At 41.2% G+C, this 17981-nt stretch overlaps 1 protein-coding gene across 1 annotated transcript in view; it reads left to right on the top strand.

Moving 5' to 3' along the window:
• The window catches only part of TOP1MT (DNA topoisomerase I mitochondrial), a 711804-nt gene that overhangs the window by 154293 nt on the left and 539530 nt on the right, over nucleotides 1-17981 (top strand). The window contains exon 3 of the mRNA XM_069220874.1: nucleotides 4788-4887. Coding sequence (XP_069076975.1) covers nucleotides 4788-4887 — 100 coding nt within the window. The remainder of the gene's footprint in view (nucleotides 1-4787; nucleotides 4888-17981) is intronic.

Raw genomic sequence — 17981 nt, 5'->3', positions numbered from 1 at the left:
AGTTGACCGGTTCAAAACATTACATCTCCGTATTGAGATATGCAGAGAAAACAAAGTGAGTTCGTAGCCTGTCAACCTAGCATTTGTCAAATGTTGTCTGTTTTATTCAGTAGGACATCCACAGCATGAGGTACCATCACTATTAATGGATGTCCAAGTACATATACTTCACTCTGTTTTAGTGCTGTCGCCACTAATGCTACAATCCTGAGAAAACGTGGCAATGGTCATGCTACTGGGTCTAAACTGGATGAAAAATAAGCACATGGTCTGTTTTTGTCTCTGTGTGATTGTGTCAATAATGCAAGACTGTAACCTTCTTTTTCATGTACAAATAGGGTAAATGGTTTCTGATAATCTGGGGTGGCTAACACAGGTGCATTTACACAGCCTTTTTCAATTCACAGAAGGCTCTTTCACATTCATCATTCCAAGTGGCTGGTACATGTCCATCTGTGAGAGTAAAGGCAACCAAAGGTTTCGCTATGAGGGGAGGGAACAGTTAGGTATCCATTGTCTGCAATATGAGGTAATACCTTTAAAACCTCAAACATCATTCTGTGTTTGTGGGTGTTGTAAATTGCAAAATATTGATTTTCTTTGTGAGTCTAGTCTTCTACCCCCCTTCGACAGGAGGTGCCCTAAATAGGACACCTCCTGTTGACAATATTGCAACTTGGATAGGGAGACCTTTTTTTTTTTCCCCATGTGTGGCTGAATGTGACAGCAATTCTGATGTGCCCTGTTCAAGTTTGTCAGGTGCAACGAGGAGTAATAATGTATTCTAAAAGAACGTTGCCATCCGGTAATTTTAAAGTGTCCAATTGGCTTTTTAGAGCGCAACTGATATACTAAAGAAACCATTCTTTAAATCTTTTACAGAGAAAAATTTGGCAGTGGGTAAAATCGTGTGAACAGTGTAGTGACATCTGGTGTACAACTGGGTATTGTGGTACTACTATCTTGTTAATAACTGCAGGTCAGTAACCAATCTATATTCTGTCTGTTGTCCAGTAGAACTTTTCTTGATGACGGGAAGTATGGGACTATTACAGAGACTACCATAACTCTCCTTCACAATACCCTTATCAAGGAGGTCCTGTACTACGGAAAAAAGTCCTTCCTCAGCTTCAGGGAATAATGTGTATTGTGGTATGAGGGGTAAGGATACGCCTTCTTTAACGCGTATCCTGACTTGTTCCATGTTTTTGAAACCCAAATCTTTTTTTCCTGTAGCTCAAAGAGACTGATCTATGTGTGACAACTGCTGGAGTAAATTAGATGCAGAAAGAACAAGGTTACTCTTTGAAATGGAAGTATTAACAATTGTCACAGATACACCACCCGGGGAACAATAAATATGAGCATGCACTTTCTTTAACAAACCCAACCCTAACAAATTTTTGTTACAGGCTTTAGTGAAAATGAATGAATGGGGAAAACTGTAACTTCCAATAGGAACATCCAAAGGCTTTGATATGGGGCTTCGTATGGGCATTCCAGTAAATCCAAGTAAAGTATTAATAGACCCAGAGAGGGGAGCCCCAGGAAAATGGCTGTGGATGGCCGAGGTGCGGGTAGCTCCAGTGTCTAGCAAAACGGCTGCTCTTCACCACACACCTGCATGTCTATATACGGTCCCCACTGATCTACTGGAATTGCCAATCTCCCTTCTCCCTCTCGTGGGCATCCCTAGTCCATATTGTCTATTTGGTCCTCTACCACATATGATCTGTCCATGCGTATTGTAGCAAAGGGATTAGAGCGCATCTGTTGTTGAGAATGTGCAGCAAAATCTTGTCCAGATCGTTCACCTCTTCCTCCCTGCTTTCTCCTAGTTCCCATTCCTCTCTGCATTCCTTGGCCAGAATGTTGTAGTTCTGGACAAGTGTCTTTCCAATGCCCTTCTTGTGTACAATATGCACAGGTATTATATCCTATGACTCTCATTCCCTGTTAGGCAGGAGTATTTGTTTGTCCTCTGCCAGAGCACTGTCCACGTCCTCTTGCCCTCTCCATCTGTCCTGTACCTTGGACCTGATTAGGGAACCCTGTGGCATTAACACTTTAGTTTTCAAATCCTTTTTTTTCTTATCACAAACCTCTTTCTTGTTTTTGAACACATTTTCATAATATGTGGCCATAACTAGGAATTCTGACAGGCTGTTAGTTGGCCAAATATTTTCAGTATTTGAAATAGTCACAGGGGTTCTTTTGCATGTTATTAATGAATTTATCTGCAAATATTTGTTGGCCAGCCTGCTTCTCGACTGCCTTTATTCTGTCAATATGGGCCATGTTAAACATTCCCCCTTGATCCATTTAGACATCAAGTCCAAAAGACAATGTTGCTGAAAATCATTATACTTTCTAAATTAATGTAAAATGATGGGTGAATTTGTATATGGAGCCTCTGTCATTCACCTGTTTACAGTGACAGGCAAGGCCACTCCATTTGATCTACTTATTCTTTCTCCTTCAGAGAGGAGACCGTCTTGCAAACTAATGCAAGAGAACCTCACCCTGGGGTCCTTCCGGACACTATATGGAGTGGTGTCTGAAGTGTGTCTCATAGAGGAGGGCCCGTGCCCCTTCTTGTATTTCTTATATTTAACATTGTTACTTATGTATGGTGACTGTTGTGGAGTATAAGAAATAGTTCCTTGTTGCATGTTAGAATTAATCTGTGGCGTCACCATTATATTTTGAGTACAATTCAATTGAGGTATTCCTCCCATTGTAGTGTTTAGTATAGCAGCATGTTGTGTAGTTTGTATGGGGACTGGGTTGGGAGGAATATTTATAGTCTGGGCCAGATTAAATATTTGAGGGCCAAGAACCTGATGGCCAGCGTTGGGGACGTGAGGGGCAGATCCAGGAGGAGGAGGAATAGTAGCATGAGAAAAGGGATTAGGGATATTAACGTTAGCATTTTGCACTGGAGCATTGGGCTGGATGGGAACATAAGACGGAGTACTGTCCAAAATACTCTCCAACAATTCATCCTTTGTAGTCCTTTGTCGTATGTCATTTTCTGACCGATACATTTTATTTGTAGTCATTCTAAATTCCCTGTCTCCCTCTTTTTACGTCACTATATTCTTTCAGTTTCAAGGCTGACTGATTTTTATTTATTAATTATTATTATTATTATTTTTTTCATATTCCTGGCCTCTCTCATGGCCCTTTCTCTAGCCTCTTTTTCTCAGGTCTAATAACTGTCCCACATTGTATAACATTTTTCTTAAATAATTTCTGTTGTAAAAAATGTAATTTGTCATCGTCAAAGGATCCATTTAATGGCCACTGTCTGTCTCCCCTTTCTGTGTATACTTGTGACATATTGGGCCCCAGAGGGTCGGGCCCGCACCATATTATTTCATTGCTATCCAGGATGGACTACCTTCAGCTGGCACGGGTATAGACTTATCCAGACGAAGAGTCCAGAAACAAGAACAACATTTAGAAATGCATTTCTTGAACTTACTCATGGTTGTCCTAAATGCGAAATTTACCTATGAAAAGGTCACAAACAAGTACCAAGATCAAATGCCAAGATGAATATGACGTCAATACCAGGATACAAGTTTACAAGTTTCAAGTGACATAGAACAATCTCACCAAATAGGTCGGGTCCAGATCCTCGTATTCTTGAGGTCAAATGTCTCCTCGGCCTCCTACAGGGTCTCAGTGGGAGAAATTCTTTACAGGGAATGGAAGTTGGCGACGTTAGATGGCAGCTGCAAGAAACTTGTCTTTTAACAGGTGCCCCCACGATCCACGGTCTCCGGTCTCCTTCATCTTTCACAGCCTTTTAGTCTGTCGAATTTCTCTCCATGAGTCCCCGTTATGGGCCACCAAGTTTGTGAAATAAATTTACAAGTCTCATCTTGTAAGAGGCTGATTTTCTACAAGATAGAATACAAGGATTCGGTTTATGCTTCAAGATAGCATTTTATTCACTGCAGTGGGTCACCTCCAAAGAGTGTCAATGACTGACTCTCTCTCGTCAAGGCAACTGACCTTTCCCTCAGCCTTTGATGCCTTTTATTGCAAAAAAAAAATAAAAGAACTTTACCACACTATACATGCGCATTATTTCCAAACACGTTCAAGCAAATAGTTCCTGTAACACCTTTGAACCACAAGAACAGGATGCTCAAACACAGAGATAACATTTCTAAGAACATCGGGCGGTTTAGCCCATCTGCAAAGTTTCGAAAGCAACTCTTAAGAAATCAGCACTTTTGCAAGAAATGAAATTAAACAGGGCTGATGAAGGCATACAATTTTGCTTGTAGCACAGAACAAATGGAACTGAAATGTTAGACAAAATGGAGCCCTCATGCCAAGTTAAGAAATCCATTTTCCACAGAGTTAATGTACTGATATTGGCAAATAGTGCACAGAAGTTTGAGTAGCGAGGTGAGAGTGAGCACCCTGGGAGAAATGATGGATGTGATGTATTTTATATGGATGTTTCATGCTTATAATTTAATAGCAGACCGAACTGAAAGTATTTGTGTGATCAAATACTGGCTCATGGTGTACAGGTATTATGTGCTGAATTTGGCCTTTGGCAGACAATGAGAGCTATGCCGTAACACAGTATGTAAAACTACATGGATAAAAAAGTGGATCTGAAAAATTAATATAAGAAATGTTATAACTTTTTTTCAAACTGTGGGAGTATGACCTTGGAGCATTTTACATTTTTGTGCATTTAACTGTTTTTATTGAATGAGTAATAGATCAGAGTGATAATGGTATAAACTGACACTTTCTAGAAAAAGGAAGATTTTCAATGACTGCGAGGAGACAGAGTTTAAAAAACCCAGAGAGGAAGCCAAATGCGTAGAAAAACAGTTAACACCAGTTAATGAACAGGTAGGAAAATACCTTATCCGGTTGACAATTATGTAGTAGAGTACTATTGCTTGAATTAATTGTATAGAGCAAATTTCAAATCCTTTTGTTATTGTACTGATTTGAAGATGGAAACCATATTTAATTGAATGTTTTTGCCCTGCTCTAGAGAGCTTTTGGTAGATCCTGTGCCAAAGAGCTAGCACAGCATTGTACAAGTTGCTGGCCTGAATAACTAGGCATATTTGGCTATTAAGACTCAGTGTTAAACCTGTGCTTGAATTTAACTCCAATTACAGAATTCACAAAGTGTATCTGAAATATGCTACAGGTTGAGGATTCCTTGGAGTAATTCTGATGCTTTCATGAATTTCATGTTATTACTGTGCGTAATAGTTTGACATGGGGAAACTATCAAGGTTATACATTTGGACATGTGCAGAACAAATAGTTTTGCACTGTAAGATGTTTTTGGGATTTTGCCCTGTGAAAATGCGCTGTTTTCCACCACCAGTTTTGAGGGATGTTCAAACCCTTTCCCACCCTAAAATTGGACTTACTTTTGCCATTGACAGGAGGAAGTCTAATGCCCATAAAACCTGGTTTTACGGTGGTAAGCAAAATGTTTGTTCCTTCAAACTTATCAGGTTTTTTTTTGTGTTCACCTCCATCACCCAACACCAGTAAATTCCGGATTTGAGAAAAAATTGTCGAAGTTAAAATTTAGATAATGCCAATGTCACAGTTATAAATATGCAGTCAAAGGCTACTCATTGAGCTGGAGTAAATGGGGCAGCCTGCTTAGATAAAGGCTAGTATGTATTTCAGCAAGGTATTTGGAATTCTAGGCAGAAGCTTATACAAGTTGAACCAACCTTGATTAGCAGCACCAATGGAGAAGGCATATATGCAGCAATACTTAGTTAGAAAAACTATAAATCAAGTTAGTATGTGAAGGGAATTTCCCCACGAAAGAGAGATTCTAGATTTGTGGCACTTGAAGCTTTCTTACCATTCTAGATTCTCCTTTAATTCGAGTGGAGTGTAATTTTGAATTTGATGGTCTGAAGAAGGCCATTTCATCACTGTTTTAAATGAGGCTAAAGTGCATGTTGTTCCCTGCTGATAGCCAGGCTCTAAACATTACTTCTACCCCCATAGCTTCTGTCGCCCTTCCCCATCAAATGGTCAGGGTGCACAGTGCTGTCTCAAGAGCTTTTAAAATTTAGACCTCTTGCCCTCTGTGCAACAACTCCACCAATTCTTGGGTTTCCACTGCAAGAACTAGATTGAACAAATTTAGTATTGTGTGCTGCAGAATCTTCAATCTGTTCCTCAGTGATTGTTTCCCATGCCTCAGTGTCTTTGAGATCAGTCAGTTTAACCTCCACACTTCATGTTTTTTGATTCTGACCTTTACAATGATTTAACATTACATTTTTTTGAGTAATCATAAAATACTTTGAACATGTCACATTAAACTTAAAATTGAAATGTTGCGTATTTACTTCTCACACCTTCTTCCTCCCTGCAGCATACCTAAGGCTCACATATAAAGCCTATCCAATTTGATATACCAAAACAATGTTTACATTTGATAGTTAAAATGCGTAGCTCATCTCTTATGTTCATCCTCCCCCTTGAACCTCCTTGTATTTTCCAACCCACCCTAATTACGGTCAGAATTCTGACAGACCTCATGGTAATGTCCTGTCTAGAGTGGACATTTGCTGCATTTGTAGTGCTTTTGAAATACGAGTGGAATGTGGCTTTCCATGGACATTGAGCCTTAGATATTAGGTTCCCGAATAGCTAAGCAAGAAGTTTTCCCCCTATTAGGGATACTTCAGCTATGTCCTGCAGGAGGTTGACTGTGCAGTGTGGTTCATATTGAAAGACTTCCCAGAAGCCTTTCTTATTTGGACAGGCACTGAACGTGTAACATATTCCGTTTGTAACCAAACCACATCACCACTTTCTCAGGGGTGTGGCATTTAATGAAACGTCTACTTGTGTATGGTACAGGTTGCATCAAATCTTCTTGTCCTGTAAAAAAAAAAACTATCGACTTGGTCCTTTGGTGCCATGTAGTGCAGCAACAAATTATGGCAGCAATCTCATTATATATGAGGTCTGATATTAGTCTCTCTGATGGTTAAGCCAGGGCTAATGCTTTAATGGGGCTTGAATACTAGCCATTTCCTGTGTTTGCCAACTTCTGCAGATCTACATACTGGTGCTGGAGGTAGCAGTAAACAAAAGTTCCAGGGTTTGAATACCATTTTGATTCTGTGCAAACCTACTAGCGTGCATGTTTTAAGGGTTTTCACCAGCTCTTCTGTAATCTTTTTCCATACTGCGAAAAGTTGGAAATTTACTCCTGACAAGGGCAGAAGTAAAAATTCTTCCAGGGTCCGGCACAAAAGTGGTTATAGGGAAAGTAAACTTGTAAACACAACAGATATTTGCATGAGCAAATTTACACACGTATACTTACTCGTGCTAAAATACAGTTCACAAATATTTTCTAGGAGTACGATTTCCTGGTGTACTTCTGTAAATTCTTGTGAATCCATGAAATACAGAGATCTGCACTAATGCAACAACATATACCATAAGTGCACTTTTGTGACTTTCTTTAATAATTGGGTCCCTAATTAGATCTGACATTAACCAATACTTTTTGTTTTTATTAAAATCCTCTCTCACTGAGAGTGATAGCACCTGCTCTTTCACAAGGAGCATATCTGCACCCAAAGTTATTTTGTTCCGTTCCAGAAATTAGTGTGGCAGTGTGTCCTTTTGCTTTGTGCCAGTGTTTCTTAGAGTGGTGAGGGCACAACAGCTCCCACAACAATAAAGGATTAAGAAAGCCATGTCAAAAATTAGACATGCATTGGCAAAGAAATAAGCAGGGGCACTAAACTATGCAGCAAGAAAAGGCAAATTATTCTTCATAATGCAGCACATTTTGTAATAGTATTACTTATGTCATCATTTTTTTAAACTTAGTAACGCTCTCAGGGCATTGGTTGCACCTCATTAGTACCAGTTCAACACCCAAATATTACAGTAAGAAATAGAAACATGACCAATCCAGCTTTGCGAAGGGTATTCTATCTTTAGTCACTACTGAACCGTTTGAGCTAGAAAGCTCTTTTTTTTTTTTTTTTTTTTTTAAATATGCAGATTATGCGGAAGATGACGGATTATGTGGAAAAGGTCCAAATCTATCATTATGTGAAATTCTCCACAGCTGCACAAGCTGTAAAGCTAACCACCAGTGTCAGCCCTATTGACTTTGTCAATGCTGGTTTATTTTCATGTACCCTATAATCTTGCTGAAACTGGTTACACTGACTTTCCATTATGAATAGTTTTCCGAAATACTGCCATACATCAGCACATTTTACTAAATTATGTTGCAAAGAAATGGTACCTAGAATTTTACAGTAATAATTTTTTCCCATTTGTGTTATTTTTTTACATTTTAATTTGAAAGCAAGGAATTGCAAATATTACCATCTAATATGAGAGCATTCTGGGAGTATTATGTGTAGCGTCATGTTAAACGTTTCAAACATGTACACTTTTTTTTTTTTTACTGGAACCACCGTCCATAGTGCAGTCCGACCTTACAGCATTTATTTATAGTGCTTGCCCTAATAATACAAGCTTTGCATTAATGAACCATATATTCAAGTTCGAACAGCATTAACAGATTGACACAAAGATTACCTCAACTGCAGACAATTCCCTTCTCTGCTTCATAAAGTAAACTGCCATTCAAAGAGTTTGTGCTGTAGGGGGTTGGGCCTACTTGTCCCAAGGACAAAATAAACATGAAAACTTGTTGTCCTTGACACCAAACAATATTTCCTTGGCGTTGGATTATAGGAATTCCACACCCTTACTTTCTAGTTACTTCCTAGTATTTTAGGTCCTAGTCTTCCCAGAATCTTGCTTTGTATGTCAGGAATTACATTTGTTTGTTCTGGTTTGTTTTGATTGGTTATGTAGCAAATAACCTCCAACTGTATGTGCTATTCTATCTCACTTCCTATTCTTCATTCTCAGACTCAGATGTATGGCTTTATTTTGTATATGCTGTCTTCTTTATCGTGGCATGAACATCATCCTTAAACTTTGCAATAGTCCACTTGGATTCCTAAACACATTTGCAAACCAATAATTTAAATTATTTGAAGTCAAAAATGTAATCAGTGAACTACCTAGCTAATTAGCACTAAGCATACAGTAAGGGATTGTGACAGTGCCATTTGAGGCTGACGGCCTGCTGCACACACAATGCTGAAGGAACTAAAAAGGTGTTAAAACAACAGTTTGACTGTTTATGGTTGATTTCCTAATTATAATGTTTTTTGTTCTTTTATGTTTTAACATGCAGATTAAACCTACTTCTAGAGAATATTAGGTATTTCACCATTTCCAGTTTAAAAGATTTTACAGTTACTGGCTTAATTCCAAAAATGAATTTGTGTTGGAGCTCTGCTGTTAATTAAATCTAAATCTAGTAACACAGTAACAGTTCTGGATAAGTAAAATATCACTCATTTTAAGTGTTGCGTGTCACTGGAATGATGTAATCCCAGGGGTGTGGAAGTTAATAAAATATCTACTTGTCCATGGGACAGGTTGCTTCTTAAATCTACTTGTCCTGTCAAAAACAAAAATATCTACTTGTCCCTTTGGTGCCATGTGGTGCGGTGACAAATTATGTCAGCAATCTCATTAGGTAATGGCTCTGATAAGTCTCTCTGATTATGCCAGGACTACTACTATGCAATTTCAATCCCTACAATAGCAATTTTCTTATTTTGCCACCTTTCCGCAGCTCTACATACTGGGGCCAGAGGAAGCATCAAGCAATAGTTCCAGGCTGGAACGCCTGTGAGTCTGCAAACCTACTAACTTTCATGTTTAAAGGATTTTCACCAGCTGTTCTCTAATCTTTTCCCATAATGAGAAAGGTTGGAAATTTTCCCCCCAACCCTGAAAGAACTTCTACTTCTGCCACTGTCTGGAGTAAAAGTGGTTGGAGGGAATTTGACCCTGTAAACGCTCAATAGATTTTCACATAAGCAAATCTACACATGATTATTTGCTCGTGCTAAAATACAGTTCACAAATATTTTCTAGGAGTACAATTTCCTTGATCTACTTCTGTAAGTTCCTGTGAATTCATGAAAGCCACTAATTCAAAAACATATACCATGGGTGCACTTTTTTGACTTTCTTTAAGAACTGGGTCCCTAGTTAGGTCTGGTGTTAACAAATACATTTTTTTTAAACTTCTATTTCTCTATCTATATTGGCTGGCTTTACTTTGAGTGGTCAGTTTCTCCTCTTCCACAAGGAGCATACTGGTACACAAAGTAGTTTTGTTCAGATCCAGGAACTACTGTTGAAATCAGTGGTGTAACGAAACTGAGCGACCCCTGCAAAGAGCATGGAGGGCCCCCACTCCAGACTTACCCAGGGCAGGTGCTGGGCTGAGGGGGCCTCCTGGAGGGAAGCTGCAGGGTCTTTGTTAAACCACTCATGGCAATGTGAGCTTTTTTGAGACCAACATCTTTTTTTTCTTTTTGCCAGTGTTTGTTGCAGTGGTTCGGGCCTGGCAGATCCCACAACAATAACGTGTTACAAAAGCTGTGTCAAAACAAGACGCACATTGACGAAACCAAGAGACTCACAAAAAAATGTCAGATCGGTTGACTTTGCCAGTGCTTGTTTATCTCCATACTTCCCGTAATCTTTTTGAAAATGGTTACACTGATTTTCCATTAGCAATATTTTTTGGAAACACTAACATGCAACAACACATTTTACTAAATAACGCTTCAAAGAAATAGCACCTAAAATAAATAGTAGCAAAACTTTTTTTTTTCCTACTTGAATTGTTTTCTGAACATTTTATTTTGAAAGCAAAGAATAGTCAGTCTTCTCCATTATTGGATCTTTCATAGATTCACATGCTTGAATCATCCCCGTCGTTGAGGTGGGAGCCTCACGGTAAGTTTAAGTACATAAAGCAGTAAGTCAGTAAAAGTAAAACAAGTAGGCCCCAGTAGGCCTCCTAGAGTATTTTACAGTCTAGCCACTTTGTTTTGTGAAAAGACCCAAACTTCAGTATCAACCAATCAGGATTCAGCCCCTCCCAAACACTCCCAACAGAGGCTGAATTCCCTCAGATTTTCTACCGCACGTCGTGTGAAGGGAGTCTCCCTGAGCTCTGCTCAGTTTTTTCCTTTTTTCTGACTGAAGATTGTTTTCTCTCAGGAAACTAGCTCTACAGCTTTACCATGTCTGAAAAGACAAAGAAGGGTCTGTTCAGAGACTGTGACAATTGTGGGAAGAAGAGACTGCATGTTGATGACCCCCACAAGAAATGTATCTACTGCCTCCATCCAGACCACAAGGTGAGAGACTGCAAAATCTGTCCCACCTTTAGTCAAAGAACCCTCAAAGACCGTGAGGGTAGACTTCTCTTATGGCTGCAAAAACAGAAAGCCATAGAACATCCTTCCTCAGACGACAGCGAAGCGTCATCACAGGCTTCTCGCCCTCAGAAGAGAACAGGTGAGAGAAGTAGAGGGTCTGATGAGCCACCAAGGAAGGTGCCCAAAAAGACAAAACAAGTCTACTGAGGCAAAAAAGGATGTTTCCCACTCAGAGACATTAAAACATTTGCCAAAAAAGGTTCATTCAGAACCTACTACGCCTTTGCATCGAAAAAGCACCTCAAAAAAGGCATCCCTGTCTCTGTCACCCCAAAAAGAGCCAGAAAAAGTCTCTTTAGGGGAAAAAACAACCGTCGACGACCACCCCGTCGACGACGGTGTCGACGGTAACATCTACTACTGTATCATCGACGTTCACAACAGCGGTCTGACCGATGATTATGACGTTGTTGCCGTTATCGTCGACGACGATAATTACGGCAACATTTTTTAAGAAAGCTTCGTCAGCAACCACATCGTCGACGGCGGAGGCCTCCTGGGTTCACCAATCGACCAGGGCACTCCCATCTATGAAGCACCTCTCAATGAGGTTTAAAAAGGCACTGCCGGCAACGGCACCTACAGACGATACATCGACGAAACAACGGTCGACGAAGGAGCCATCGTCCATAAAGGGCCCGTCGACGAAAGGCCCATCAACGAGGGAACCGTCGACGAGGGAACCGTCGACGATCATATCGTCCACAGCACTAACAGTGTATAAACCATCAACCTACCTGGATACTTCGCCACACCATTCCTCATATCATCAGGACGACTCTACCAGGTTCTTACCCCTTTCACTTATTACCATGGGGGACAAGGCATCTAATATTCTGCCAATGCATACCTCACCAAGTAAAGTGTTGCCATACCCACCACAACATCTTTTAGATGATGATGACGATGATGCATACTCTCAAAACAACGGAATGTTTGGGGCAGCTAGTAGCCCGTCCCAACTCGATGTCAAATGCCAAGAGTTTGATGATGAGGAGGAACAGCATTACCAGCCTAGTTACGCCTCAACATCCTATCCACAGGCAGAACAACAATCGCCCCTCGCCATGCCTAGCACACTAGTAGGAGACCTACAATATATGTTGAATGACTACTATAAAAGGTTTCCACCATCAACTCAGACCACGCCACCTAGACCTGAAAGCTACCAGACACCTCGGCAAACCCAGACTACTAATCTTTCAGAAACACCACAGGCTAGCATACCGGTAACTAGCCAAACTCGGGAACCTCATCCCTCGTCAGACGACGAAAGGGAAGAGGGTGAGCTAAGAGATTCGACGGCTAGTGAATGGGATGATTATCTCGTCCCCACACCATCTCCACCGCCAGCAGGTCCGGTAGATTCTCCTCCAGAGGACATAGGAGGTTTCCATAATTTAATAGAGAGAGCGGCAAAACGTTTTGGCCTTGCAATTGTTTCCCATGAAACCGAATGTTTTTTGTACAACTTCAAAGAGCCATCAAAGAGATCGGTAAGAGCTATACCCATTGTAGATTTCTTATGGCAGGAGGGTTTGAAGGCAATGAAGAATCCGGCAACAGTGCCTTCACAAATGCCAAGACTGGAGAAAAAGTACAAGGCCCAGATGATTCTCCGGCCTGTCTAGTCTCACAGCCAAAACCTGATTCTGTCATATCACAGGCGTCTCAGCGACGTTCCAAAAACCCCTCAGCACCTATAGCGTCTCCCCCAGACAAAGAAGGAAGGAGATTAGACAATATCGGCAAGAAATTCTCCTCTGTGGCAGCGGTCACAGTTAAGGCGGCTAACTCCCTCGCCATCCTGGGAAGGTACGATCGCCAAATGTGGGCAGACATGTCTGCCTTTTTAGATCTACTGCCAGAAGACGTCAAGGTGGAAGCAAAAAAGGTGTTGCAGGAGGGAGAAAGGGTTTCCGCAGAGATTATAGACAGCGCAATAGTCATTTCTCTCACTGGCGTCAGACAATTAGCTGGCGCAGCAGTCCTGCGCAGGCAAGGATGGCTTAAGGCTACTTCATTTAGACCGGAAGTCCAGAGTTGTGTTCTCGACATGCCTTTTGATGGAGAAAGTTTGTTCGGGAAACATGTCAACGACATGTTGCAGGCTATCAAAACGGATACCGATGCGGCAAAATCCCTAGGTACCCTGCAATATAAAAAACAACCTTTTCGTGGAGCAAGGGGAAGAGGAAATTACTCCTTTCGAGGTGGATACCAACAATATAGATCCCAATATCAGTCTTCCTACACAGGGTCACGACACCAGTACCACCAGCAACAGCAGCATTATAGGTTACCACCGGCCGCAGCTTACAAACATCCAGCTAGAGGAAGAGGAGCTGCCCGAGGAAGAGATACCGGCAAAAAACAATGACCCGCCGGTCATCCCAGCACTTCCCCACCCACCAACATCGAGGGTCGGAGGTCGCATCACTTCCTATTTCCCCCAATGGGAGGCTATAACATCGGACAGATGGGTACTCGATGTAGTGGCCAGAGGTCATACTCTGGAATTCACACAAACACCACCAATTGTTCCTCCATCGGGCCCACCGCCTCCGAGGATGAACCATCTCCTCAAGGAAGTAAGAGTGATGCTGAGAAAAGGAGCGGTAGAACCAGTCCCTTTATCTCAAAAGAACAGAGGATTCTACTCCTGTTTTTTCCTCGAAAACAAACCCTCAGGAGACTGGCGCCCCATCCTGGACTTGGGAGCACTGAACAAGTTTCTAAAGAAACAGTCGTTCAGGATGGTAACACTGCAAGATGTCCTACGTCTGTTAAATGCTGGAGATCTGATGGCATCCCTAGACCTCCAGGATGCTTATTTTCATGTCCCCATATATCGCAACCACTGCAAATTCCTAAGGTTCAGAGTGGGATGTATGCACCTCCAATTCCGAGTTCTCCCATTCGGTCTCAAATCAGCCCCCAGAATCTTCACAAAAATGTTGGCTCCGGTTGCAGCACATCTCCGCCAGTCAGGTATCCAGGTCTTCTCTTACCTGGACGACTGGCTTATAAAGGCACCCTCAAAGTCGCAAGTAATAAGTCATATCTCCTATTGCCTTCAATTATTACACCCCAATTATTACACAGCCTGGGGTTTGTAGTCCACTACCAGAAATCTCAGCTCCACCCCAAACAGGTATTAAACTTCTTGGGAGCAGTACTAGAGACAGTCCGCAACAAAGCGTACCCATCTCACGAGAGGAAACAAAAGTTAACCTCCTTGGCAGACAGGCTCTCCAGAAAAAAGTTTGTTTCAGTCTGCATCTACAAATCATTGCTAGGGATGATCTCATCATGCATTCCGCTAGTCCCAGATTGCAGGCTCCATATGCGACCCCTGCAAGAGCAATTAGACATACAATGGACCCGGATCAACGGTTCCTTCGGAGACAAGATTTGCATAACGCCTCTAATGAAAAACACCATGAGGTGGTGGGCTACTCTAACCAATTTGTCAAACGGGCTGTCATTCCTTCTTCAAACACCCAGTTACATAGTAACAACAGATGCCTCTCTCGAAGGATGGGGTGCACACTCCACATCAATTACCTAGAACTCAAGGCAATACACTTAGCTCTGAAAGCTTTCTTGCCAAAGATACAAAATTCAAGCGTCTTAATCAGAACAGACAACACAACCAGCATGTTTTATCTAAACAAGCAAGGAGGCACGAGATCCCTACAACTCTCGCAGCTAGCACAGCAAATCTGGACATGGGCCATCAAGCACAATATTTCACTCAAGGCGGAGCATGTCCCAGGACAAACCAATGTTCTAGCAGACACCTTGAGCAGGACAGTGATTCCTTATCACGAGTGGGCGCTAGACCAAAAAACTCTCAACAGCCTTTTTCTATTATGGGACAAACCGAACCTAGACCTATTTGGCACTCTCGAGAACAAGAAATGCCAGTTCTACGCAAGTTGGCTTCCCCAAAAAGGTTCGTGGGGGAATGTGTTTTTGATGAAATGGTCCGGAGTTTATGCCTACGCTTTTCCTCCGATCCCGCTCATTCCGAGAGTCATCAACAAACTGAAGACAGAGGGGTGTCGCCTTCTGCTCATAGCTCCCAGATGGCCCAGACAAGTCTGGTACACGGAGCTCCTCATGCTCTCCGAACGGCCACATCTACGACTCAGACAGAGTCCGACTCTTTTAACGATGCACAAGGGACAAGTCAGACACCCAGATCCATCATCTCTTCATTTGTCGGCTTGGCTCCTGAATACAATGAATACTTGAATCTCAACATTTTCCCGGAGTGTAGAGACATCTTGGCAAAAGATAGAGCTGACACTACCAACAAAACCTATAAACTTAAATGGAAACGTTTTTGTATATGGTGTGCAGCAGAAGATATACATCCTTTGTCCGCTCCTCCAGAACAGGTACTTCCATATCTCCTGGCAAAGTCAGGACTTTCATATTCCTCCATTCTGGTACATCTGGCAGCAATCTCAAGATACCGCAGATCACCACACAGTCTCATTATGTTCCACAAGAATTGTCAAGCAATTCATGAAGGGCCTTTTTCGGGTCTTCCCGCCAGTTAGAAAACCTCCGCCATTATGGTCCCTGAATGTTGTGTTGATGCAGCTCATGAAAGCTCCTTTTGAGCCGATCCACAAAGCTGATCTAAAATTCATCTCATGGAAAACAGCGTTACTGCTAGCTCTTACTTCAGCCAAAAGAGTCAGCGACATTCAGGCTTTCACTGTCAAACAGCCTTTCCTCCAATTCACAAACTCAGGTGTGATCCTGCGAACAAATCCTAAATTTATCCCGAAAGTTCCCTCAACGTTTCACTTGAATGAACCAGTCATCTTAAAAACCTTTTTTCCAGATCCGCAAACAGTAGCCGAAAGGACATTACATTCCCTTGATATTAAAAGATGTTTAAAGTTTTATCTACAGAAAACTCAAGCCATCCGCCAGTCTGATCAATTATTTGTAGCATTTGGCGGAACAAGAAAGGGGCACTCGGTGTCCAAACAAACTATAGCAAGATGGATTGGCCTGGCAATTCAATTCTGCCATTCAAAAGCAGGTAAACCGCTCCACACCAAGGTGAGAGCCCACTCTACAAGATCGGTAGCCACTTGAGCTGCACTCTTTTCAGGTGTGCCACTACATAGCATCTGTAGAGCAGCAACATGGTCCAGCCAGCATACATTTGCAAGGCATTACTGTCTCGAGGAAACTAATAACGTCGATACAGCAGTGGGACAGGCAGTTCTGAGGCATCTATTTAGTTAAGGTGAGCCTCTTACACATTCCACCACCACACTCAAGGTATGTTCGATATTGGTTCTTAGTCTTGTTAATATCTAATTTTATATCACAGTGTGGTTTACTCTAATGATGTGCTTCAAAATATTCGCTTTGTTATATTGTGTTAACATGTTGTAGACCTCAAAACAATAACAAAACAGATTGTGTCAAAACTTTCTGCCACACAGCTTTTCAATTGCTCTTCTATTGATTTATAGATAGATAGATAGATAGATAGATAGATAGATATATATATATATCTATGTAAAAAGAGGAGAAATGTCCTGACAAGTGTGTTGTGGCGCACTTATTTCACCGGTGGTGCTGATTGAAGGCAGGACGTCCGTATTTCAAAAGAAGGGGATTTCTCTTTCACTTTGTCAAGAGAAAAATTGCAATTGATCAGGTACCAAAACTGGAGCGCGGTGGTGATAGAGAAAAGAAATTACGCCAGCTGGAATCCAGATATATACTGGATATCCGATCTCTCACTCCGTTAGGTTTAAACCAGGATGAAGAATTATTTGTACACCTATAAGGGTTAAAAAGCTTGCCATTTATCTAACTGAATTTCATCATTTTTAAGATGCTTCTCCTTGGGGGGTTTGTTTTGGCCTATATGTTAGTAAAGAGAAGAAAACCTGTCACACTCTCCTCCTCTCCCTCTCCCCCTTCCTCCCTCCCCTTGTTCTTTATTTCTCACCTCCTCTCTCTGTCTTTCTTAGTTATTATTATGGTGGACATATACATATTTTTGGCGCCAAAAATAGAAGTTTATTGCAGTAATAACATCAAAATAGACTGACATCAGAGGTGTAGGATTAAGTGTGGGCCATTGTTAAAATAGATTTTTGGGGATTGTGCTATTATAGGCAAGAAATGAATATGATCCTTATTCTATTAATCAAAAATTAATGAGGCTCCACGCAGTATGTTAAAACACCTCTAGAACTGCTCTAATATTGTTTTTCAATCAATTTAAGAAACAAAATTTAAAATAATGCATGTTAAAATAATTTAATTTATTTGATGAGATGTTATAAACTACATCTACCAGAAGACATAGCAGATGGGAAATTGAGGAGACAAACATCTCGGATTTTTGTAACAATATTATTGTTGGTTGAAGAACATTAGTAAAAAAAGGTTTTGTTTTTTCTTGCTAAAGTGGATATATTTTGTGATGTTAAGGAGCATTTTTTGATTTTTTTGATGTTTGGGTGCAATTTTAGTAGTATTTTTTCAGTTGAGTCTAGGTAGTTTATTTAAAGCGCTAAATGAGTACACAGGAAACACCTGTGAACA

Source organism: Pleurodeles waltl, chromosome 2_2 (assembly GCF_031143425.1).
Source record: "Pleurodeles waltl isolate 20211129_DDA chromosome 2_2, aPleWal1.hap1.20221129, whole genome shotgun sequence".
Classification (NCBI taxonomy): Eukaryota; Metazoa; Chordata; class Amphibia; order Caudata; family Salamandridae; genus Pleurodeles; species Pleurodeles waltl.
This window is presented reverse-complemented; position numbering and strand designations above follow the sequence as displayed.